The following is a 24,854-nucleotide window of genomic DNA, read 5'->3' as shown; positions in this document are numbered from 1 at the left end:
CGTAGACACCTGGATTGTGTCTCTCCGACCAAGGGGGAGCCTAACCCTAACCCTAACCCTAAAACTAACTCTAAACCTAGCTCGGCGGGGGAGCTACCAGGAGAATCCGTTCCAATTGACTTGCGCTCACCTCGGCCAGACCTTTCCGTAGACACCGTCTAAACCATCTATTTATTTATTTATTTATTTATTTATTTAAACTTATTTATTAATTGATGAATTAATGAGGGCAACCCAGTCTCCATACACTTTGTTTTATGATTGTGGATTTCATGCATGTTTTATTGCTATTGCATGGTTTTACCTATGATTTTATTGCATGAATTTTACTTGGTCCAGTCAGGCATTTAAATTATTTAATTATTTTTTTATATATATTTATGTATTTATGTTTTGAATTTTTTATCCAAATAAGGGGGGCCCTTGGCTCCGCGCTCCCAATCCCGATCCTGCTTGCCCGGGATGATCGGCTCTCTTCCTTTGCCCGGGATTTGAACCCGGACCCTCCGGGATGGGGAACAGGAGCAGTTCCTTCTCGCCAAGCTTCTGCCTGACCCAGAAGTCAGTGAGGCAACCTCTGACCCGATCCTAACATTACCAAAACTTCACTGTAAACACAGGAGATTTCTCAAAAACATACGACAGCGGAGCAACAGGCCAGTGCAACAGAGCATATCCCTGGCACCCTAACCCCAACCCCAACCCAACCCTAAAACTAACTCTAAACCTAGCTCGGCGGGGGAGCTACCAGTAGAATCCGTTCCAATTGACTTGCGCTCACCTCGGCCAGACCTTTCCGTAGACACCTGGATTGTGTCTCTCGGACCAAGGGGGAGCCTAACCCTAACCCTAACCTGCATTTCTTAGATAATTACATTTCAGCAACATAAATGTCTGAGCCCCTCAGACAATGATCAGTGTTTGTTTATTTAAATGTGTGACATAAAATATTTATTAGATAGTATAGTTTCGGCTGAGACTGCATACTAAAACTGGTCAATTTTATGATTTTGGACTATTTTGCCTCCATAAAATGTATTTTTTCAGAAAAGAGTAAAGATGATGCTAAAAACACACTAAGTTGTTACAAGAAAATAAATGTATGTAAATATTTTGTTTATTTGTGTCTGTAGATTTCTCCTGAATTTACCAAAAAAGCTCATTTACATAATTTAACATAAAATGTCAGGAAGAATACCAAAAATAATTATCTTAATGTATCTAATCAACTGGGGAAGTTTGATGGTGATATGGATGTGTTCATAATTTTGACCCTCTTCACCTGCAGTCTTGTTAAATATATGTCATTTTACAATACACGAGGGGTTTGTTCATATTTAATTTCTATTTTTTTCTTTTTCTGTTGACAGTATTTTCTATACTGTCAACAGAAAAAAAAAACATTTCAAAAAGTAATCAAATCTCACATTTTCCATTATGCAAGTTTCTGGGTTGGCTTCTTCACTCTGTGTGCTTTTAATCGTCGAGTGGATGTAAAAAATCCGCAGTTGAAGGGTTAATTTTCGGTGAAACAGGAGACAAACTTTTTGGTGACCGTTCGGTTTTGTTTATGTTCAAGTTATGATCTTTCCCTAGTTATGATCTATTAAAACGATGCACCTGGAGACAAAACATAGCAACCATAGAATGTTTGAATAATAATATATTGTCTATTTTGTTTTCAAATGTGTCTGTCTTGAATGTCTGTAATAATTACTTAGACTTTTATTTAAACATGTATCTGAATGATTATGGAAAATTAAAAAAATATGTAATAATAATATTATTATTATTGTTATTATTAATAATAGTGTAAAACTATTAGTATGTGTTACTGTGAATTTGCTACAAGTATAAGCCAATAATTTACTGTAAAAGTACAATAACATGTGTCACAGTAAAGCAGAACTCTCTAGTTTTGAGATATATTTTTATATATTTTTATTCCAGTTGAACCTTTGCTCTCATCAGATGCAATAAGAATAACAAACAGCAACAGTTGTGTAAATGATGTGAAAAGTCTAGTTTTAAACTGATATTAACAGTGTTCTCAGATGATGTATATTAAATAATTATTATCACACAGAAAACCTGAGGATGTATTCTAGCACAGGAATACTGCAGACGCTGCACAGAAAGGACGAGGAACAAGGCCTTAATAGGAGGCCCAGCAGATAATTTCCACTTTGCTTTGCTTAAATGAATACACTAAAACGATAAATAGTAAATGGACTGTACTTATATTGCACCTTTCTAGTCATCTGACCACTGAAACTGCTTTTACATATATCATTCACCCATTCACACAGATCCATAGACTGATGGCATTGGCTGCCAAGCAAAGTGCCAACTGCTCATCAGTTTTAGGAGCTAATCATTCATGACTTGAATTTAATTTAATTTAATTTAGTAGTAGGTGGAGTTTTGGACTACAACCTTCTGACAATTTTGGTAGGTAGAGGTGGCTTGTAGGTTCTTGACAGAAGCTGGTAGGTGTGATTATCTGCAGGTTCTTGGCTGACACTGGTGGCTACTGCTGTTTGCCAGAGTCTGAAGGTGGAGGCGGCCTCCAGGTTGTAGAATGAGGCTCGTAGGTGGAGGTGGAGAGTCTGCAGGTGGGTTGCCACAATCTAACGGACAGACTGAAAACCTGGAGCCAGATGTTTTCATCCAGGAGTCCTTGTTGGGTTCCTGATGTGAGGGAAAACAATGAAGCTACTATGTAAGGTCTGCTGTGTGCTTGATATGAACATGGAGGCAGCAAGTAAGCATGAATGAGGTGGAGGTGGACAACTGAGGCAGCAGTGATCTCGTTCTTTGACTCCGAACAAGTTAATCTGACCTTGACTGTATGTGTTTTATGCAACATAAAAATCAATAGAAATGAATTGTATTCATCTTCCCTTTTGACAAGTATGGTCCCCATCTGGAGAAGCTGTACTCCTTCAAGATGTCATAGCAGTCATGCTGAAATGAGGAAAACAATATTTTAGAGAGCAGATACAGATTCATTATTTTAGTAGAAGAACCCTATAATGACTCACTAATTTATTTCTATTTCTTTGTGCAGACCTGAAAAATTTTTGTAAAACGAGAGACTCATGAATCTTTTAGTGACTTTTTCTTTCACATTTTCACTTGTCAGGGAAAAGCTCAGGTGTTACTGAGAACATGAACAATAGCTGTGAGACAGAGTGACAGTGTGACATCATTTATTTTTTACACGTCCATGTTTTCAAGATTTTCTCTTCTGGATGAAGTTCAGTGAATCACTGACAGAAACACCTGTGAGTTTACTGAATGTGTGCTGTTTCATTGACTGCTGTGACTGCTGCTCATTGCTCCTCTCCTCCAGGTGGAGGCGCTGTAGGACAAACAAACACAAGTGGTTTCTGGAGGTTTTTCATGGCAACAAGAAAATCCAAAGCAGTGATGAAGCTGTCGAACATAGAAGGAGCTTGTTGTTGACCGTGTGTGTTGTCCCAGCTGTTCGTTGAACAGTACAAAGAGTGTAAAAAGACTAGGTTCCGGACAGTCCCGATTATTCTCTTTGCTTTCCTCAGCCTGAGGCATTGCAGGCCCCAAATCAGACAGAGATGCAGCCGGTCAGTATGCTCTCTATTGTCCCTCTGTAGAGAGTGGTGAGAAATTAGGTCGTTATAGCAGCCCGGTATATTTGAATACAATAAAAATACAATAGAATAAAATACTGAGGTAGAAAAAATAAAAACAAAAATAAAAACACAGAATAGGACATGGGCACTTAAAAAACACAAGATAAACAGGTAAATAAGTGCAGTGGCAAGATGATGGTAATAGTACTGATGACATGATGTTAATGTTATTGTACAGTATATAATAATAGTACTGTATATATAGTATATAACAATAATAATACTACTACTCCTACTACTACTAACAACAACAACAACAACAACAACAACACATAGAAATGTGTCATATATTTATTATTTTTATTATTATTATATTTCACAAGAATACAGATATTTGAAGACGTCACCTTTCCCTATACATTTTATAAACAGATGTTTCTTTAGATGCAGTTCTATTCTGCTTTTATTCCGGTTTCCAACAAATGGCCTTTTTGGTACTTTTATTCTGAAAAGCCAACCCGGTAGTACTAGCAGTGAGCGGAAATGAGCGTGTTGCTCGACGTAAGGAAGCTCAGTTATGTCAGAGATATGAAAGGGCGTTAATAAGTAAACATATATTAAATGTTAGAATGTAACAGCTTTGTCATGAATGGAGCTCCAGTTGTTTTGGCCCCTCGAAGTTAACGGCGGGAACATTTACTGAATAAAGAAAGATACAACATCCGGTGAGATTTAAAGAGACAGGCTGTGTTTACATCTGTTAGCACGTAGCTGCTAACAGACTGTTAGCCTTTAAATGAATTCCTCATGCTAGCTGGACTTTAGCACAGACAAAGAGACAGTTGACAGGATCTGTCAAGTATATTTTAATGCTTTATTTATTTAAAAAAAACACGTAAATGGGTCAGTTGTGAAGGCTAACATGAATTCAGTTAAAATCGGTCATTACATTTTGATGTAGCTTGTTAGCTTTGTTACATTTCTAACAATGATTCTCTTGTTAATGTTTGAGAGGTGTGAAGGCTATATCTATATATGACTCACTGTGTGTAACATATCAAATATAGTGTAGAATTAATGTAACATAGTCACTGTTTAAGCATCTGTATTAACAGTTGTCTGGCTCTACAATGAGAAGACACCTTCTATAAGAAGACAGTCTTCATGAATCATGTCTTTCTGATCAGATGTTTGTCTTCTGTCTTATTGTACGGCTGTCATCAGCAGGCAGTGATGGAGCTGTCTCAGAGGGACAGGCTGTCGGAGCTGGTGGAGCAGCTGACCACGTCGGGACAGCCACAGCTCAACCAGGACAAGATGAAGGAGGTCAAGAAGATCTGCAAGTACGTCTCTGACAGGAGGACCACAGAGCTGCCCACAGGGAGAGTTCAGCCTGTGTATAGGACCTGTGTAGCTGTAAGGTTTACAGGAGATTCAGATCATTAGGTCTACTTCACAAAGAAGCCCAAACTTTGAAACAGAAACAGAAGGGCTTTAAACACAAATGCCAAATGTAGTTCTGAGTCTTCAGATAATTCTTTGAGAAAGATGGATTAGTGACAGACCCTTTTTAGGTAAAGTCATTCATCCTTGCACTATGCTCCATCGCACCAAAAATGATTCCTTGTCTATATGCACAGATGTTTATGTATATATATATTTACCTTTTTACATGTACATAGCTTTTGTTTTTGTTCTTGTTTATGTCTACCTTTTACTGTGCCTGTGTCTATAGATGTTTGATGTTTGTAGTAAGAGAGCAAAGTGTAATCAGAGTCAAATTCCTCGTGTGTGTTCACATACCTGGCGAATAAAAGTGATTCTGATTCCTATGTTTGAGACTATCTGCTTGTGTCTTTCCGCCCAGAGTGTCCAATGACTGCATAGACCACGTGTACCACTCAGTGTTGTCACAGCTCAACGAAGAACACGCTGAAGTCCGACTGTCCGCCTTCCAGATAGCCAGTGAGCTCTTCTCCAGATCACATCACTTCAGAACTCTGCTGGTGGACAACCTCCAGGTACTCTTAGAATGTCAAAGTAAAAAACTACCGCATGTTTCCACGAGAAGTTGAAGGATTGAAGCTCACGCTCACACTCGTTTCTCTCGTCCTTCAGGAGTTCTTGGAGTTAACAGTGGAGACGGACTCGGAGCAGCCCCTCCCCCCTCCTAAGGAGGTAGCCAGAAAGCTGAGGTCACTTGCCATCCAGACTGTCCAGTCATGGCAGACCTCATATGGAGGGGCTTATAAGAAGTTAGCTCTGGGCTACCACTTTCTCAAACAGGTTAAGAAGGTGAGAGGGATTTTGATTGCGTTGATATAATCACACATATTCACATGATCACATATTTAGATGTTTTAACGGGTTATCCACGCTCACTCCAGCGTCATTTTGAGGAGAAGCTTTGTTTACACTACCATCAGATCAGTTGACCAATCATCATCAGACTCATTAAATTTTGTCATCCAGTTAAAAAAAACGTCTGGACAGGATACGTCTGTCACTCAGCAGATTTACGGGAGCGTAAAATCCTCGATGATCTCGCAGATCTTGACCACTTTCCTGGTCAGAGGCTGGTAGTTGGAGGAGCAAGGAAGAGGAAGAAAGAAAGCACCCCATGTTTACCAACACCATATCAGTTAAGGGCGTTAGCATGGCATAAATAAACCACAAAGTAGTGTACAAGCTTTGACTTTATAAAGGCACTATATGATGTTTCCCATGCTGTGGCCCTGTGATGATGTCATGTGTCTATGTCGTCAGGTGGACTTCCAGGATGCTGAGGCCAGGACGGTAGCAGAGAGGAGGAGGGCGGAGGACAGACAGAGGAGAATGGAGATAATCTACAAGGAGAGAGTGGAGGCAGCCCTCAAAGACATGGAGGGTAAACATTCAATGACACTGCTAGTGATCATTAGAACAACAGTAATAGCAACAATTGATTTTTCTTCCTGATTATTTCTTGGTCAGAGTCGTATCCAGACATCGAGGCAACGCTCACAGAGATGGAGTGCTGTATGAGGCTGCTCCTCCCTGAGTTTGAACTTACAGGCATCCAGACAACCAATAGCAGCTCTCCAAACTCCCAACCAGCCAATGAATGCTCATCAGTTGATGAACAGCCCTGCTGCAGCAAAGACGTGAGGGATGACAAGAGAAGAGGAAAGCTAGAAGAGAAGGAGGGCAGGGAAGAAAAGAAAAGTGATGGTGAGGAAAAGAGAGAAACAGAAGACAAAGGAACCATAGAGAGGGAGGAGAGGAATGACGGGGAAGAGAAAAAAGAGAGGGAAAAGAAGAACAGGTCTGAAGAGGAGGAAGGGGAAGATGAAGAGAGAAGAGATGGGAATGAGAACGAGAAGAAGAAGGTAGAAGATAGGGAGGAACAGGAGGAAGAGGAGGAGGAGGGAAGTAGTGCAGAAGAAGAAGAAGAAGAGGAGGAGGAGGAGGAGGAGGAGGGTGAAGACTTGTTTATTCGGAACTCTGGGCTCATCTCTCACTCGTACAGTCTGGACCTGAACCTGAGTCCTGGTGGGTACAACACACGTCACATCCATGTGCCGACACACTCTAATACTACTGATACTATTATTACTAATAACACTGTCATACAACACACTGTGCCTCTGTAAAGCTCATGATCAAGAAGCACTTTTCATCATCATCATTTTTATTCCAACAGCACCACAAAATAATCAGGAGTCATTCAAAACATACTGCAGTTATTATTGATCTGATTTTATTCTTTCAGCTAGGTGTGACTATAATATAATACACTTGCAACACAAGATTTATATGAATGAGGAATCTAACCTCAATACCTTTAGGCTGTTTTATTGAGGATGAGTCCTTTTGTGTTTGTGTTCAGACGACATTTGACATTTGAGTGGCTGAAAAGTTTCAGACTGAGTGTCTCCCTCTCATTTCACGGTCAGGTTGTTTCTCTCTCTTGGCTATTACAGAGAAAATAGAAGAACACTGAAGAAGTCTGGCTTGAAATGAAATGTTTTGTAAAATTTTTCTCCTTGTAAAATATTGAAAGATTTTGATATTAGAACCTCAGGTGTATTAGCACGAGTTGAACTGCTTGTCATGTAACAGAATCATTTAGTTTACAAAGCACACAGTCAGTGTGAGGACATCTAAGACTCATTGAAACTCCACACGTACCTTTGATCCTGAGTCATATTTCTTACATGCGGTGACCTCACTTTAACCTAACAGACGACTCCTGCATTTCCTTCTCTCTCCTCCAGGGCTTCATGTTAAGGAGACAGAGGATAATGAGGCAGTGGTTTCCACGGTGATAGACCTCCACAAACTGATAAAAAGCAAACATCTACCAGCTGTGCAGGGCTGGATTCAGGTTGGTACAAACTCAACATGTAACATGTAATCAATGATCACATTAAAGAATGTGTTTAGAAATTTGAATAGAAGATGAGAGGCCAACCACCCACGATGTCTCTCTGCTACTGTTGCTGTTAACACAGAATTATAATTCATTCTGTTCAGCAAATAAATGCTTTGATACAAACCACCTGCAGAGCACACACTCTTCTTCTTTCTCTCTTATCTTATTTCTAATTGGTTGTTGAGGAAAGCCTTAGGTCTGTCCAACTATGGAAGTAACAGGTCTGTGTGTGTGTCTTTGTTTGTGTGTGTGTGTGTGTGTGTGTGTGTGTGTGTAGGTCTTCACCAAGTCAGGTGCTGAGCAGCAGCTGTTAAGGAGAGCTCTGGATCTGAAGAGGTCTTTGGAAGCTGCCCTGCAGAAGCACGAAGAGCTTCACATTGATTACAAGACCCGGGTCCGCAAAGTGGTGAGTTACCCACAGTTCTACATTCTGACTTGTAGCTGAGCTGATTCAAGTTACATGGAGTAATCTGCTCAGCAACACAACACATGCAGGACGATGTGGATGATGTGTAAACATGCAGGTCCATGTTATCCGCCTGCTGGCTGTTCTGGAGTCAAATCACTTGTGGTTTAGCGTCAGAAAGGAAGCATAGTGCTGACACCAGGGGTCTTCAACCAGGAGTCACTGACCCCTAGGGGCTCTGCAGAGGTACTGCAGGGGGTCCCCCAATTTATGTACAGTTGTCCTTCACTATAACGTGGTTCACCTTTCGTGGACTCGCTGTTTTGCAGATTTTTTTTGTGTAATTTTGCATGCTTTTTTTTACAGTGTACTGTACAGTATAAACGTGCATTGTGTTCTGCGTCCTGATTGGCTAAGGGAGTACTGTACAAAATGCGTTCGGCTAGCCAGATTTACATAAATGAATGTTCAATCGCTAGCAGTGTGACTCTAAAGTGCTGTATGTTTGCAGTCAGAGGAACTGTGAAATACGCGTGAGTTACTGGTAATAATTTCTTATGTGTCAAACCTCGTAGATTGATCATTAAAATTACATTTGTTAAAAATGTTTGGGCTTGAAAACAGGTTTTGATCTTTGGTTTAATTTACTAATACAGTATTATTACTTATTTTTGTTAAATCTGCGAAAGTTTGAACTTTGAGAGTGTTTAAATAAGAGAGAAATGTGAGAAAATGTTAATGCCTGTCTGAGAAAAGTGTATAAAAGTGTGTGGTTAGGGGTTTTACAGCCTTAAAACATTTATAATAATTCTAAAACTTACTTTGCGGATTTCGTTTATTGCGGGTTATTTTTAGAACGTATTCCCCGCGATAAACAAGTGACCACTGTAATAATAAAATAATTGAGCATTTTTATCAAAATAATGGTGACTGTGAGGGTGCAGATAATTGAGAAACTACAAACAGCGGAGGCATTTGCACTCCAGTTGGATGAATCAGTGGACATGTCCAAAGACGAATATGCTCTTTAAGCATTTAAGAACCAATAATAAATGCCTGCACTTTTTTATCAATCATCACCACATAAAGGCTAATCACCCAGTATGTAAATAGATAGGGTGAAGTTAAAGTTGAATAAAGTAAATATAAAGTTATTCTAGGCTTAAAATGTGACTTTTTATTTTAAAAAATGTATTACATGTGGGGGTTCCTGTTCTGTGTGTCTCCTTGGTTGAAGATCTGTTTTACCTGACACAAGTACATGTTAGCACATGACCATTAGATGGCAGCATGGGACTACAAATCAAATCCGTCATCACTCCGGTCTAACTGTACAGACTAACAGAGCAGTGATTCAGTCAGAGAGAACAGCTTCAGAGGAGTGCAGTGTTGATCACTGACTCCATCTCTGTCTGATTCCTCGAACCTGGATAAAGGTCTGAGCTACGACATCAGCTGACTTCTCTCAATGTCCTGTGGACACAGCCTTCACATCTTTAGAGCAGAACTGTGATTCTTGAACCAAACACACACATTAAAACAAGTGAAGCTTTTGCTTTGTGTTTGTTCTTTTTTTAATGGAGTCACATACAAGCAGAGAGATTGTCACCATCGTCGTCTGCTCCCTTTAACAACAGTTTTATCACACTGTAACAGAACAACGTTTCAGGTCCACATTTTGATGGATACAGAGGAATCAAACAGACGCACAGGTGGGTGTGTGTGTGTGTGTGTGTTGTTGAAGAATAATCTTCGTGTGCCTACAGACAGCTGAGTACATGCACACACCTCTGAGTCCAAGTCTTGAATAATTCAACAAACAAACATTGTGTGTTTGAAAAATATCTACAATATCATCTATAAGATGATATCGATCGAGGATAAAAGAATCAGTTGTTTAGTAAAGAATAGATAAAAAGATGGTGCTCTCCACGTCAAGAACACCACCACCCAACCAAAGTGAATTCTCTGTGTTTCATTACGCCATCTAGTGGCCATTGAAAGAAGTGCAGCTGCAGATGCTCATCAGCACTCGGCCGAGGCACTCGCTGCTTGAGTAGAAGCAGTCAGGCTAACGTTGAAGTCCTCTTAAGACTGTTACTGAGCTGCCACAAGACGTATTTCAGTAATATAAAATGGATAATAGCTCAATAATTACTCTTTGGTTGTGTTCTACCTGATACACTGTAGCTAAAAAAAAACATGATGCTTGGAAGTTAAATGACGTGATTTCATGATGTTATACAGCTCAAATGAATCAAAACAGCGTATTATTCTTGTTTGCACGGCTCTCTTCCTGTTTTCTTCTTCAAACGTCTCCATTGGTTCCTGCGTTCCCATGAACCCACAGAGGGAACTATCATAATAGAGACAGAGAGAGGGAGGATGGAAATATTAATAGTAAAGACATTTGGGAGAGGTGAGATAGCAAGGCACAGCCATAATGCATAATGCATCAGAGACAGAGAAGAAATTGGGGAGCAAGGGGGAGGATGTACCCATTCATTCACTTCACTACCACTAATGTGCCCCATGGCTTGACAGCTGATATGTCTATCTGGCTCTGCCTCCGTATCTAGCTGAGCATCGTCCTTCTGCTGCTGTTTGAGCCTGCCCAAAGCGGAGGCACAAGTTAACCCGTCATGAAGCCTGTCATTTGAAAAACCTTTCACTCAAACTAATTGCTTATTTGAGGGGGTTTAATTACTGCCAAAATGTCTTGTGTTTTAGAGATGGGGTACTAGGCGCATACTCACGGTGCTGTGAGATAGAATAAAATCAATGACAGCAGCATGCAATTTCAGCTTTTTAAAGGAGCAGTGAATGCAAACTGCAAGGCATAAAAGTTGTAGCGTGTGAATCCATCTTTAGCTGAACAGAGCGGCGGAGTGACAGTGACAGAGCGCCGGGCGTCTCACTCTGCCTGGTTATCACTGTCAGGGACCAGTCTGCTGCACCAGCAGGCCCAGCACTGCGATAACCACACAACTTACAGCCCCTTTATCATAATTAGCTTTTCCTTTTTAGCCTTAAAAGGCCTTCCATTACTGGGTCCTTCTCTATCGGGCCGCTGACACACCACACGATTGGTTTCTCTCTCAACGGGCCTCTCAGTATAGTCTCCCATAACGGGGGAGCCGGAGAGAGAGAAGAGTGTTATAGAGGCAGATAGAGAGGCGTGTTTATTGAATAAGAGAATAAAACAGAGGGAGGGTTGAGTGAAGAAACGTCTACGTGAAGTTGGAATACTACTGAAGATAGAAACGCACCAGGCTGTTTGTTTTTCAATGGGTGACTGTTGAGTGTGTGGACTGATATTTGAATGTTTACTGTCAGCTACATCTTATATGGAGCACACAGTCCTGACGCCCTCACATCAGAAGATCTCTCTTTCTATCAGGGTTGATACAGGCTGTCACTGTGATGAGCATCTAAAGTTGGACACACAATGTCAGTAACATTGTCTGTACAAGAACTGTCAATTCTAAATGATTTATGTAAATATCACCACCTACACTGTATAGTGTGCATAGTGTATATACCAAATATCGACCTCATGTCTATAAGTCAACCTACTGTACAGTCTATATTTATTATATCATCCCTGCACTATGCACCATTTCATTACACATTCCTATACAGTGTAAACTTTTTATCCTTGTCTTTACATACATATATTTACATATAGAGATAGATACACATATATCTATATATATTTACCTTTTTATATGTACATAGTTTTTGTTCTTGTTTATGTCTACGTTTACCTGTCAAGTTCTCTGTTTTGTTTTTTAACTCTACCTATGCCTATCTGTATGTTCTATGAGAGTAAAGTGTCAAGAGTCAAATTCCTCATGTGTACACACACCTGGCCAATAAGTGATTTTAATACAGATACAGATACAGAGTTGTAATCCAGTCCTAAATTTCAAATGTTTTGAATGATTTCTATGTGAGACAACATGAGGCCAGGGATTGCTGTGGCAAGTATGTTGGCTGCCTGCTGCTACTGAAGAAATGTAATAACTGACATGATGGGTTATGGGCTTTAATTTTGCCATGTAGGATGACAAAAATTTAAAACATTTTAACAATGTGTGGCAACTGTTAAAGGTGCTCTCCACTGAAATGATTCAGGTCTGCCTGTTTCCATGTGAATGTCTCTCTATGATGACAGACTTTTTGGTCGTGTCCAGAACAGACACAGGACACGTTTGTCTTCAGACGTGGTTGTACGACCTAATTTGTCTGAAGCAAACTGAGAGCTCTACCTACTTAAACGATTTTGTATCTTCAGGAAAGTATCACAGTGTCGGGAAAGCAGCAGATTTCACGCCGTCTTTTATACTTTTTGTGGTGGTGAATATGTTTGAAGGCAGTTTTCAACAAGAGCTATCACCAGGAGAATCCCATATGCATTCTGAACTGAAAACATGAGCTCGTGTTTAGGAAAGGATAAGACATGCAGACTTATTTGAACATATCTGTTTTTAAGAGTGTATTCAGTCACTCCTGGCTCCATTCATACAGGCCCAGGCCTTGTTTACTGCTGATAACCCATCTTATCACAGAACAATGGATGTGGCCGCCTGTTTCTCACTGGAGATAAACAAAGAAAGACTATCCCTCTATTTCTCTCCTCCACCGCTCCCTCTTTTTCGTTTGTACAATCATTCTCTGAATGTGTCTCCTTCTGTACACGAGTAATATGTTTCTCTCTTTGCTCTCTTTGCCTCCATTTCGCGATTTATTTCTCATTATGCATTATGTTCGTAGGGAGTCTTGGAGTTATGTTTATTGCACCTCAGAAATGGTCAGGCAGTTACACCCGTACATGTTGTGAATAAAGCTTACAAGGTAACTGCAAGGAGTAAAGAATTTAAGGCAATAAGGGTATAAAAAAGGCTGTTCGAATACACATATACTGACATGGTCTAAAGGAGTGTCTACTTACTTACTTATTCTACCTAAAATGGACACAAAATGTGACACTTCCGCTTGGTTGATTGTCGCATTGTGTTTAGCCACAATAGCCATAATGCAGAAATATGGAACGTGACGCTGTAAGGTCCACATCATAAATAATGACTAACCTTGCTTGAGAGACAGGTCAGTAAACAAATAAATGCTCGAATGCAGCCATCTGACCCTGTGGATCAGGAGTGCTGTGTGCTGATATTGACCAGGAAGAGACGTGAGCAGTCCACATTAAATCTAGTTTCCTCAGTCATGATGGGCTCTAGTATCATGTTCACTTCCCTCTGCATGTGCAGAATCTGAATCTGATTGCTGCATTCTAAGATGAATAACACAAATGTTAGCATGTCTTTATTGTTAAAGTCTGTGTAAAATTAGAATAAATATGTGTTCCGAGTTTGTCAGACCAAAGAAGAAAGTGTTATTAACTACCCACCCAAATTAAAAGTTTATAATATTAGGTGTCTAACTCAGCTCCAGGACTGTGAGCTTCAGGAATTGTTTTGAAAAAATTCCCAAAATTATCTTTATCATCTCTCGTGTTTGTGATGTTTAAATAAAAAGTTCATCCAGGCAAAATCTATTTGCAGTACTTTGAAGGCATAGCTAGCTAGCAACTGAATGTAAACAAGAATAATAACTAGCATACAGAGAAGCACAGATGCTAAAACGCTGAAGGCTTTTATACTGTTGTGGGTTAGGGAGGCAGGGGGATTATGCTCAGGGTGGCCTCAATGTGTCATCGAGCCACCCATTAAGGACCACCCACAAAATCCTAAACTAAACTGTAACTCCAGATTTCAGTATCGTTCAAAGTCTTTTCACGTTTTCAGCAACTATTTTTAACATATTTAATGTATTTTGAAAGAAATCTCAGAATTGCCTTTACACTTTTAATGTATTTTGAAAGAAATCTCAGAATTGCCTTTACACTGTCTTAAATTTACAGGTTTAATCACACATTAATGTGTTCATATTGTGAACGCTTGACTGTATTGAACATAATTTTATGTTTCTGATTGTTGCAAAGAGAGCTTATCTGACTGATGACAAAGTTTAATGATCAGAGGTAGCCTAAAGGTATTTCTGAGCACACCGGGGACATGAAACGTGTGCTGGCGACTAAAGGGATTGTTTCATTTGATGGTATTTTTCATCTGACCACTCAGGACACCACTTTGGTGTCAGTTCTTCGCCAACAAGAAGACGACTTTGGATGGTTTTGGATAAATTAGCGTCATTTTAAAAATGAGACAGTGTGTGTGTGTGTGGAAGTGAATGTTTCTGCTGCTGGGCTAAAATTTAGTAAATCAGTGTGGACACAGTCTGCTTCCATCAGGGGTCTCTGATAATGTTAATAGAGATGGTTTTCAAATTGGAACTGATGGATCCACTGGGACTGACATACTGTGTGTGTGTGTGTGTGTGTGTGTGTGTGTGTGTGTGTGTGTGTGTGTGTGCGCGCGTGTGTGTGTGTGCACGCTCTGATTTTCCTTGAGCTCTCTGGACCAGTCTCACATCACAGGGCCAAACTGGTTTGGTAGGCTCCACAAACCCCCCAGGGGTCTTTGAAGGGCCCATGCACCTTTTTAGGTGTCCACCCAGAGCTTTCAGAGGTCCGCGTTAAAATGAAGAATAGCAGTGTGTAATTTCACTTTGGCAGCAGGCGAGAGTGTATAATAATGACTGTTTTGATCACAGATTGAGACAGGCTGGGAGGGGGAACTGAACTAGACAGTTGAGAATAAGCTCGTTGACAGGGAAAGGTTTGGGAAGCTCTGGGCTGGCTAATAGACCTGCCAGGCTAGGTTAGTGAAATAAAGATGTCACCCTATACATCATATAAGCTGACTGCTCCCCAGAGACAAAGGGTGCATCTATGTGTGTGTTTGGGAGTGTTGGGGGTGGAGGAGTATAATAATGGGGTGAAGCAGCGGAGAAGAAGCTTTGGTGAGACAGCGAGGGGAGTGGAAAGCTTTTTTCTCATTAGTGTGGGATCCCATGGGATCCTTTCAAGGTAGTAATAAATAGGAGTGCAAGGTGGTAATAGAGATGTGGGATGTTGTGGCAAATCAAGCCCTGAACAGGTCAGACTCCACTGGAAGCTTTAGGCCTAATTAGTTTGTAAATATGTTGAAATCAATCAGTGACAGTGGACTTCCAGTCCCTTTAACAGAGCTGAGAACAGTACAGGAAGAATATATTGTAACAGTGGTAATGATGAGAACATGGCCACAGATTGATTTGTAAGTGAATTCATGGTTTAGTACTCCGATAAAAATTGTGTAGAAATGAAGTATATTAATGGGCAGGAAGATGTTTAAAACATCAGAGGTAACTGGCACATTAGCCAAGATGTAAGCTTAGTTTAGGAAAGCATTTTTTTTTCCATACCTGACTTTATTTATTTTGTTGTTGTATTTGTTTAAATTTGTGCTTTCATAGGCATGAAACATACCATCAACCAATGCCACATATCACAGCATGTGTAGCCTCACACAAATACACAGAACTTAAAAGTCCAGGCCTGGGGTAATAACAGAATATAATACTCTTAACTATGTTTTCATTAGTGTATAATCACCTGAAAAGAAGAATTAGAATTAGAATGATGAATGAGTCTTTTATATCTAAAGACACCACGGGTTCAACCACAAAGTTTCCACAGTAGCCCTGAGTGGACAAACTAGACGCTGACTTTACATTGCAGTTTCTCCTTCATGAAGCATGAGGCGAGTGGGTTACAATCCACAACTGCACTGCTAGATGTCACTAAATCCTCTGCACTGGTCCTTTAACAGGAAAACATCCAATCCAAACCTCAGTACAAACGCAATGAAAAGCACCTCGTCCACACGCCTCTCCTACAGATCAAGTCATCTGTTCAGAGGTTCCAGATACACCTCGAGTTACTGAACCAGAAACTCCAAAATGTTTGAGCGAGCTTCTGCGTCCGTTCAGAGCCTTGTTATGAAAAGCTCGATGTGTGAATCTAATATTAATCATTTTATTGAAATGATCAACACTGTGTATTTAGTTTTTTGAGAATATGACAGTGGTGAGATCCTCTTCAAAAGTCCACAGTGCTTTATCATCTTAGGAGGCCTGGTTATTGTAGATACTTGTGATGCACAATAGGTCAAAGAAGAAAACATTGAAAACATCAGTACTACCAGCATATTTTGGTTGCTACCAAAAAAGTATTGAGGTACATTCATTTTCACACACAGTCCAGTCAGTCATCTACTAGTGGCCTCTAAGACCTTTGACCTTTCCCACCATCTCTCCCAGGCAGGTTAGTTAGGACTTCTTAGCAGTAGAACATGTTAGGGGTTCCCTCACCTCACCAGATGCCAGTCCTTTATTAGAATGTCAAAATCAAGTAATCCAAAAAAATTTTCAGGGCACATCCAGGATCACACAGTGTCAGCAGTCTCCAGTTACCCTAACTTCTCCTATCTGTGTGAGTGTGTGGGTGTAATTTATGTGTAATATTCTCGGGAAGATGACTGTGTGTTTATGAATACATTTGTGTATAATGTGTTCATTAAGCTAACTGTTTCTCTCACTTGCTCTCTCTTAAGGAAAATGTCCTGTGATAATGGTGACATTAGAGACACTCAGTATTCCCAAAAGACATTTTCCATTCCAGCCTTAAATGTAGAATGAAATAATCTTCTCTGTGTGTGTGTGTGTGTGTGTGTGTGTGTGTGTGTGTGTGTGTGTGTGTGTGTAGCCAGGTGGAGAGCTATATTAACATGTCAGGGAGACAATGGAGACATCTCTTGAGGCTTTCTCACCTCCTCTCCTCTCCTCTCCTCTCCTCTCCTCCGTCCTCCCTTCTCCCTCTGCGTTCACTTCCTCCTCCTCGCACTCTTTTTTCTCCTCCTTGTGTGTGTGTGTGTGTGATGGTTAACCTGCCCCCTCCCCTCTTTGCCATACACCTGACTTATGGCTGTGCAGTAATAATTTGCCAGACCTTGGCAGCCTGAGTGTACATTAGCATATAAATAGCAGATGTACTGAGTGCCCATCACAGTCGACTACATTTAATTTTTGGTTTATAAGATTGAATGGGTTTTTAAACGCAGCGCCATCAAACTTGCCAAGAGACAAATGAAGTCAGGGGAGCAGTTGTCCGAGGCGGCGCCCTCACATCATTTTTATAAAGGATAAGAGTCTTATTTAAGGGGGGGGATGCTATAGAAGCTGAATAAGCAGGACACCTGTAGAAGCAGCAACATACTTTAGTTTCTAATCCTATTCAGGCATCGATTTTCTTTTACACAGCTGTCAATCTTTCTCCCTGCTCAAGATACATTATGATTAAAAGTATGTGGACCTTAATATGCTGCTAGCAGCCTCCACCCTGCTGGCTTCCGCCACGTGAACCTGCTACAGAGATGCGCTACCACACACTCATATTTGGCAGTAACGTCTGGTCTGGTGTTGGACGTAGTCCTGTGCAGGCCAGTGGAGCTCTCCCATGCCAAACAAAGAAAACACCATCATGCTTTGTGCACGGGAGAGCAATCTGCCCTTTTCATAGTCTGCCTCGCTTATTTTTCTGTGAGGTTTGCTTGTGCAAGAAGCGGGATTCTGCTCATCAGGAGAAGATGTGATCACTGGTATAATCTAAAACTGCCTCATAAGGCTGCTTGTTCAAGACCTGACAGTGAAAATCACACATTTAGCCTTACAGTGCTGTTATAGGACCTGAAACAATGAGAAGATATTAATGACCGTCTGCTACTCCAGTCAGAACGTTGATGACTTGTATAGAATCAGGAGCTCTTCTGCATTTTCTCTTCATTCTGTGGTAGCATGTGCTGCGCTGTGCTCTCTACTACAGATCGACCACATGTCATATAAGATATGAGATAAGACAGACTTTAATGATCCCACAGTGAGAAATTCACTTGTCACAGCAGTTTGTGTATACAAGGTGCATCATAAATGACTCCAAAGCGATTAGGGTTATGATACATATAGAAGAAAGTCATGAAGTCGTGCTGGTGTTGAAGAGTCTGACAGCTGTTGGAATGAAGGACCTGAGGTCGAGCTCCTTCTTACATGGTGGGAGCAGCAGTCTGTTGCTGATGTTTAAGACCCCTGCAGTGTCTGCACTGAAGGGCAGTAAACACTGCCATGACAGTAGGCCTGGAGGGGGAAGCAGAGAGATATGAACTGGTTAATGATTAGTCGTCACTGTGCCGGATAAACAAGACAGTCTTCTTCACACTAGACAATCAACAGAAAATAAATCCTAAATAATTTTGATGAATTTTCTAAATAATTCTATATTCAGTCCGTTGACTGTGAGTTTGACAAAACTACTTAAAGATGTCACTCTCATTTCATAGTCGTAATGTTTAGTTGGAGACAGTTGTTGTCGCACCACCCATTGAAGCTGTATTGTTGTCCAAGTAACGCATGGCCCTTCCTTTAGCACCACCTCTCTCCTTCTATATGGGATTGTTAAAACAACGACTTATTTTTCTTCCTTCCCTATTTTCCCTTTAGGAAGCAGCTTTATTTTATCTGGGAGTAAACATTGCCATTACAGTAACACATAGCTCTGCTTTACTTAAACAACTTTTTTATTTATTCTGCTCTGTTCAGGAACTATTTTTATTTCTATCGGGGCCTGTTTTTAATGTTAAAGTTAGCAATATTTGTTTTGTCTTTTTCCTATTACAATGACACATGGCCCCACTCGACTTAAACCATCACTTCTAATTTGTCTGCTAAATCTTGAGTTTCAGTTAGAGAAGCAGTTTTTATCTCCAGCGGGAGGAAACTCTGTGTTGCTGTGTGATTTTCTCCTCGTGTGTGTCCCGCAGAATAAACCAAAGCTCTGTTAAAATGCAAAGCAGCCCCCTCGTGCAGCCATGAGGGGGAAATAGAGGCCATATTTTAGCCGCGCCCCGCCGTCAGCAAAATGTTTCTGGAGGAAAGCTAATTCTACTGTGAGACTTACAGCTCTGCCAGGCCGGCCGACAGCACTCGATGCTATCAGGATTAAATTAAGGTGAATTAGAGACAAAGAGGCAGAAAGAGGGGGAAAAGGGATGATGTTAGGGCAAGATTTTCCTCCAGCCGGGTGATCACTTCTTAGTCTTAGGTCATTGATCAGAGCAGAATAAACCAGCCAGGATTAAAGTAGACAAGCACAAAACCTATAGAGACTATATCTGTGTGTATTGGTGTGTGTGTACGTGTGCTGTGTGTGAATCCGTTGCACTGCAAGGATGAATAAGAGCAGAAGTGCAGTGGAGTAATGGAGAAAGTTTGCTTTGGTGTTTAAAATGTAACACTTCAGTTTAACAGCGTTCCCTCAGCTTTCCTTCGCTAAATAAATAAGATCACAGCTCAGTATCTCACACTCGAGGTTCGCTCTGTGCAACATCCTTTCTTAGATTAAAAGGATCATTTGCAGTAATAACAGCTCTGTTTTTATCAGAGTCAGGGAGATTTTACCTTACTGCCTTTTACTTGATGCAGCGTTACATCTCACACTGATTAAGTCACCTCATTTTTATAAGGTCATAATGGAATTCAGTTCTTTTCATTGTCTACTGCTGTGAAAATAGAGAAATGACTGAAAGAACACACAGAGACACACAAAACATGTAGAAATATACGTTCCATCCTCCATAATCTCTATGACGTGAACATATTTGAGTTATCTCGGCTCCTTTTGACATTTACAATCATATTCAAACATTTGAGCCCCATCACCGCTGCCAGTGCAGGGCTCAACCCGACAACCTGGGTCAACTAAAATAACATGTCTGTAAATAAAGCAGCTCACTTGCCTGGGAAAGTACAAAAAAGGATTAAGTTTTTTCTTTTCCTAATGTGGGAGCCGTCTCACTTCCTTCTCATCACTGTTGAGAGTTGCACGTGTGGCACTTGTGAGAATGGTGACGGGTCGGTCGCATTTGAGTTTATTTGGATGCCGAGAGTCGAAGGATGGTTGGTGTGGTAAGTAAAGGTCTCGTTTTACTTCGAATGGATTTCCACCTGCTGAAATGTGCTGACGTGTCGGGACAGAAGAAAAGTGTGAGCAGGATTATGAGCACAAACTGCAGGAGCTTAGTATGGCAAGCAGGCTAACATCCCTGACAACAGTAAATCTGTTGTTCCTTGTCACTCATGGCGATGACTGTGTGTGTTGCCACAGTTTGGGCTTTGTGGATTACTTCCAAATGAATTGAAACCAATTGTGTTGATTTGAATTAGTTTGAATCCCATTTGTTTGAAAAGGTGCTCTCTGACAGTGGTTTGGTCTGCAGTATGCTTTTGTCTGTGTTTCTGTTCACACACGTGCATTGACTTTGGACTACATGCAGACAGTGATTATTATCACATGAATTTGGAGTTGGGTGTAGGTGTAGATAAAGTGCAAAGGGCACTGGATGGAAGCGCTGGCTACAAGTCTCTTGTGTAATCAACAGGATCGCCATCTTGGATTTTTGGTCACTTGACCCTGGCTAATGGATTGAAGCCTAAAATAAACATGCAGTGAAGCCAATATTAGAGGTGGTTTGTAAAAAGTTTGAACAGTGACGCAACATTAGAGGTGAAGTAGTCACCTCTCTCTGACAGCAGACAGAGGACGAGTATGCTCAGTGTAATGTCTGTCCCATCTGCTTTCATATTTCATGTCTGAGGCCAGATTCACAGACCACCCACCATGTCCCAGTCTCTGCGGCTGCATTAATGAGAACTAATTAGGCTTTAATTGTTTAGTTGCTGTTTCACTGAATGGTGAGTATTGTAATATGAAAAGTGTTTTAATTGGTCTCTGTGTGCAGGATGAAGAGGGGTGTTCAGGGTTGTGACATGGTTAACTGAGTCTCTCCTGTGTGTGTGTGTGTGTGTGTGTGTGTGTGTGTGTGTGTGTGTGTGTGTCTCTCCCGTGTGTGTGTGTGTGTGTGTGTGTGTGTGTGTGTGTGTGTGTGTGTGTGTGTTTGTGTGTGTATGTGTGTGCGCGTGTGGAGGGATGGAGGAGGGTGGGTGGTTAGTAATCGTCAATGGACTCATCATTTGTAAACTAATTCTAACATTCTAATGGGTTTTATCAGCAGTAACACAGCAGCCTTTCTATCGCTCACACACACACACACACACACAGGTATTACACACACTAATGAAAAAGAGGCCTTTGGGAATAAGAGGTTAGTTTAACATGAGGTTTTACTGCTCCTCATAACGCTAATCACTGTGATTATTATGCTGCTAGACTGGAGTGTGTGTCTGTGTCCTCAGCTGTTAAAGGCATAGCCACCAAAAGCCGCCCCACATACACACACACACACACGCACACACACACACATACACATTTGTGTTATGGAAATGACCCCTGTGTGTATAAGAGTGTTGTGTTCTGCATTGTAGCCCAGCCAATGGCTAACAACCTCACCAGAAAATTAAAAACCATAAATTCTGCTTAGCGCTGATAGCAGCTCATCACACACACCCACACTCACATTCACATTCACACTCACACACGCACACAACCATTGTCATCCCATTTTCCCCTGAAGCCAAAGAGATCACACAACCCTGAGGAGAAGAGTGAAGGAATGATGGGGAAACTGTACCTAACTATTCGCCGGTTCAACGTTTGTTGATGGTTTGGTTGATGTTCTGCACCGCACTGACTGTTGAATGGTTCCTTTAGTATATCAGGAAGTGTAGTTTCTGTTTTATTTGACAAATCAGGAGACATTTGGGCAGGTTTTAGCTTGTAGGACAAGGCTGTTGATATTCTAGATTTTTCGCATGTGCAGACCCGAACCAACAGTGCCTGTATCTACTAAAAGGTGAGCGATGACCTGGTGACAGAGCTTGGTGAATTTGAGTGTTGTCTCTGATGAATTATGATACATTTATGGAATTGGGAACAAGTAAATGTTAAAGTAATAGAGCCCCTAGGATTGAGCCTTGGGGGACCCCACATGAGAGATGGCTCATGTTTGGGCTTTTCAGGGCATTCTACTGTACCTGTTCTGTTCTGGACTGTTTACTCAAACTGCTCCATTTTTATTAATCAGGCATCAAATATTGTAAAAAGTGTTATGATCAACAATGCAGAGTGTTGATTGATTTATGTCACAGTTTCTGCCGTGTTATTGTCTCTAAACATGCACTGTACCCCAAGAAGAAGGGCTTGCATTGGCTTTAAACTGCTTTTGTTTTGCACCGGTGGGTCCATCTACATTATTTTGTGTTGGCCTAATGTACAGTACAGTATATAATTACTGCTCCCATTCATGGTTTTAAAGCAATAACAAAGCTGTCCTGTGTATGTATGTTTTTGTGGGAACTACCCATTGATCCAACAGCCCTGTATTATGAAACCTGGGCAGTCTGAAAATGTACAATTGGACAGAAAGTCCATTTGTGTGACAGCCCATTTTCCTGAAAACAAACAGTCATTATTCTGGAAATACTATCCCGGTAATATAAACCCTGGTTTTCACGCCTAGGTGAGGCAGAATGTGACACTGACACAATGCTACTGCAAGAACAGTGTGTGTTTTTTGGATAAATGAGCCTTCACAATGTTGTCAGCATTTGCTCGACAAATGAGCTATTGACTATTGATTGGACTATTGACCATTGGAGTTTTCCAAATGGTCCGTCGCCCGCTGGAACAATGGCAAGGCTCCATTCTTGTTTTTGAATATGAAATAAAATAGTAACTGTGATGTTCATGCTGTTATCGCAGGACCCTGTTCAGATTTGTTGTTTAAACTCTTGACATTTAGTGTAATGCATCGTTCTGGATTTCTCATTTCTTGTTCTAGTACATCCTGTACTGTACATGTCAGCAACAGGCTTATCCATCTTTGTCTCCATCTCTTTCAGCCCCTCTCTGATACACAGAGAACTCTAGTAACTCGCTCACTGTACTGTTCTGTCTTATCTGTCCATCAGAATGCCAAGCTGCTTTGCCCTCTGTTTAATATCCTTTACACACACACACACACACACACACACACACACCAGAGTGAGGGCTGCTACCTACAACACACAGTAGGTGATGGATGATAAAACTTGCTGCTCCACATATGTACATATATGAGACTCCACAGCAGGTGATAGAGGTAGTGTGTCACTCTGACCTCCCTGCTCAGAAGTAAAAAAAATATATATATATCTTTCTACTTTCTCTGGACTTTAAACTGCATGTCCAGGTCTTCATTAGCAGCTGGAGTTTGCTCTGTCTCCTGATGACCTTGTGTTTAAAAACACAAAGAGTGAATCGACCTCATGTTAGCATGTTTGACAATTGCGCAGTAATATGCAGAGAAATAAATAATAAATAACTTTCTAAGTTTTTTCTAATGTTGATATTAATAAAAGCTGAATGTTCCCTTCTCGTCCTCAGATGAAGGCTCATTCAGACGGAGAGGACGATGACGACGACGATGATGATTTTGATGAGGTTCCAGAGAAAGAAGGCTATGAGCCACACATTCCAGAGCATCTGCGAGCCGAGTACGGTGAGTTCAGCTCCACACACACTAATCTACAGACACGTGCATAAATAGTGAGGTTAAGCTACAAAAGAAGACCTGCCCTAATCTCATAAGATTCACACACACACACACACACACACACACACACACACACACACTCTACAAATAAACACACCCACACACACTTCAAAGGACCAGCTGGTCATGTGCAGGTATATTCTGATTTATTTATACAACCACGGTTAAAAATGTGTGAGGTTTTAGGTTTTGTTTCGTTTTAGTCAAAGAATGAAAAATGAAACCACGACTCAGCTTTTAACTAGCTTTAGAGGCACCATGGATGTGTGAGGCATCCAGAGAATCTATTTTAAGTCCAAACTGAGAGTCCCTTAGTTAGCATTAAGCATAATCACACAAAGTCATATTACAATTTGAACGTGGGTAAAACTTTCCGTAATGCTGCGCCTAGTTCTCTCATTTATTTCACACAGGCTGACTTCATTGCAGTCATTGGATTCTGGCCACTTGATGGAAACGGAACATCTATATATTGTAAGCTTTTACAGCTGCGTATTTACACATCCAACAAACACAGAGCAACATCAGCATCATTTGGAGAATGAGTTCCATTTTTCAGCTCGACCATCTTCTCAGAAGATTTAGCTGCTAAACGCTCCACTTTGTTCACCAGCTGCTCTCAGACTTTCTTCAGTCGTGTGGTGCTGGGAAGATAGTTTACAGAGGGTTTATGGATCTTTGTCACTGTAAGGGTACATTCAGATAGGATTGCCGCAGGGTTGTGCAGCAGTGTGTGGGGGGTGTGTCTATTAGTGTTGAATGTAACTGTTATGAAATAATCAGGAAATAACTTTATTTGTCTGATTAACCGGCTTTAACAAGGCTGGCGCTCGCTCACTCTCATTCACTGTCTTGCTCTCTCAAACCATCGG

The 24,854-nt window shown here is 40.9% G+C and overlaps 1 protein-coding gene across 1 annotated transcript in view; it reads left to right on the top strand.

Moving 5' to 3' along the window:
- Window positions 1–4,138: 4,138 nt before the first annotated feature.
- Window positions 4,139–24,854, top strand: part of uvssa (UV-stimulated scaffold protein A) — a 35,903-nt gene continuing 15,187 nt past the window's right edge. Inside the window, exons 1-10 of the mRNA XM_027291131.1 lie at window positions 4,139–4,339; window positions 4,839–4,957; window positions 5,482–5,635; window positions 5,733–5,909; window positions 6,381–6,501; window positions 6,588–6,895; window positions 6,950–7,145; window positions 7,871–7,980; window positions 8,306–8,434; window positions 23,814–23,928. Coding sequence (XP_027146932.1) covers window positions 4,848–4,957; window positions 5,482–5,635; window positions 5,733–5,909; window positions 6,381–6,501; window positions 6,588–6,895; window positions 6,950–7,145; window positions 7,871–7,980; window positions 8,306–8,434; window positions 23,814–23,928 — 1,420 coding nt within the window. The 5' untranslated portion in view covers window positions 4,139–4,339; window positions 4,839–4,847. The remainder of the gene's footprint in view (window positions 4,340–4,838; window positions 4,958–5,481; window positions 5,636–5,732; window positions 5,910–6,380; window positions 6,502–6,587; window positions 6,896–6,949; window positions 7,146–7,870; window positions 7,981–8,305; window positions 8,435–23,813; window positions 23,929–24,854) is intronic.

This window comes from Larimichthys crocea, chromosome XVIII, assembly GCF_000972845.2.
Source record: "Larimichthys crocea isolate SSNF chromosome XVIII, L_crocea_2.0, whole genome shotgun sequence".
NCBI lineage: Eukaryota > Metazoa > Chordata > Actinopteri > Sciaenidae > Larimichthys > Larimichthys crocea.
The sequence above is the reverse complement of the archived record's forward strand: the minus strand, read 5'-3'. Positions and strand labels throughout refer to the sequence as shown.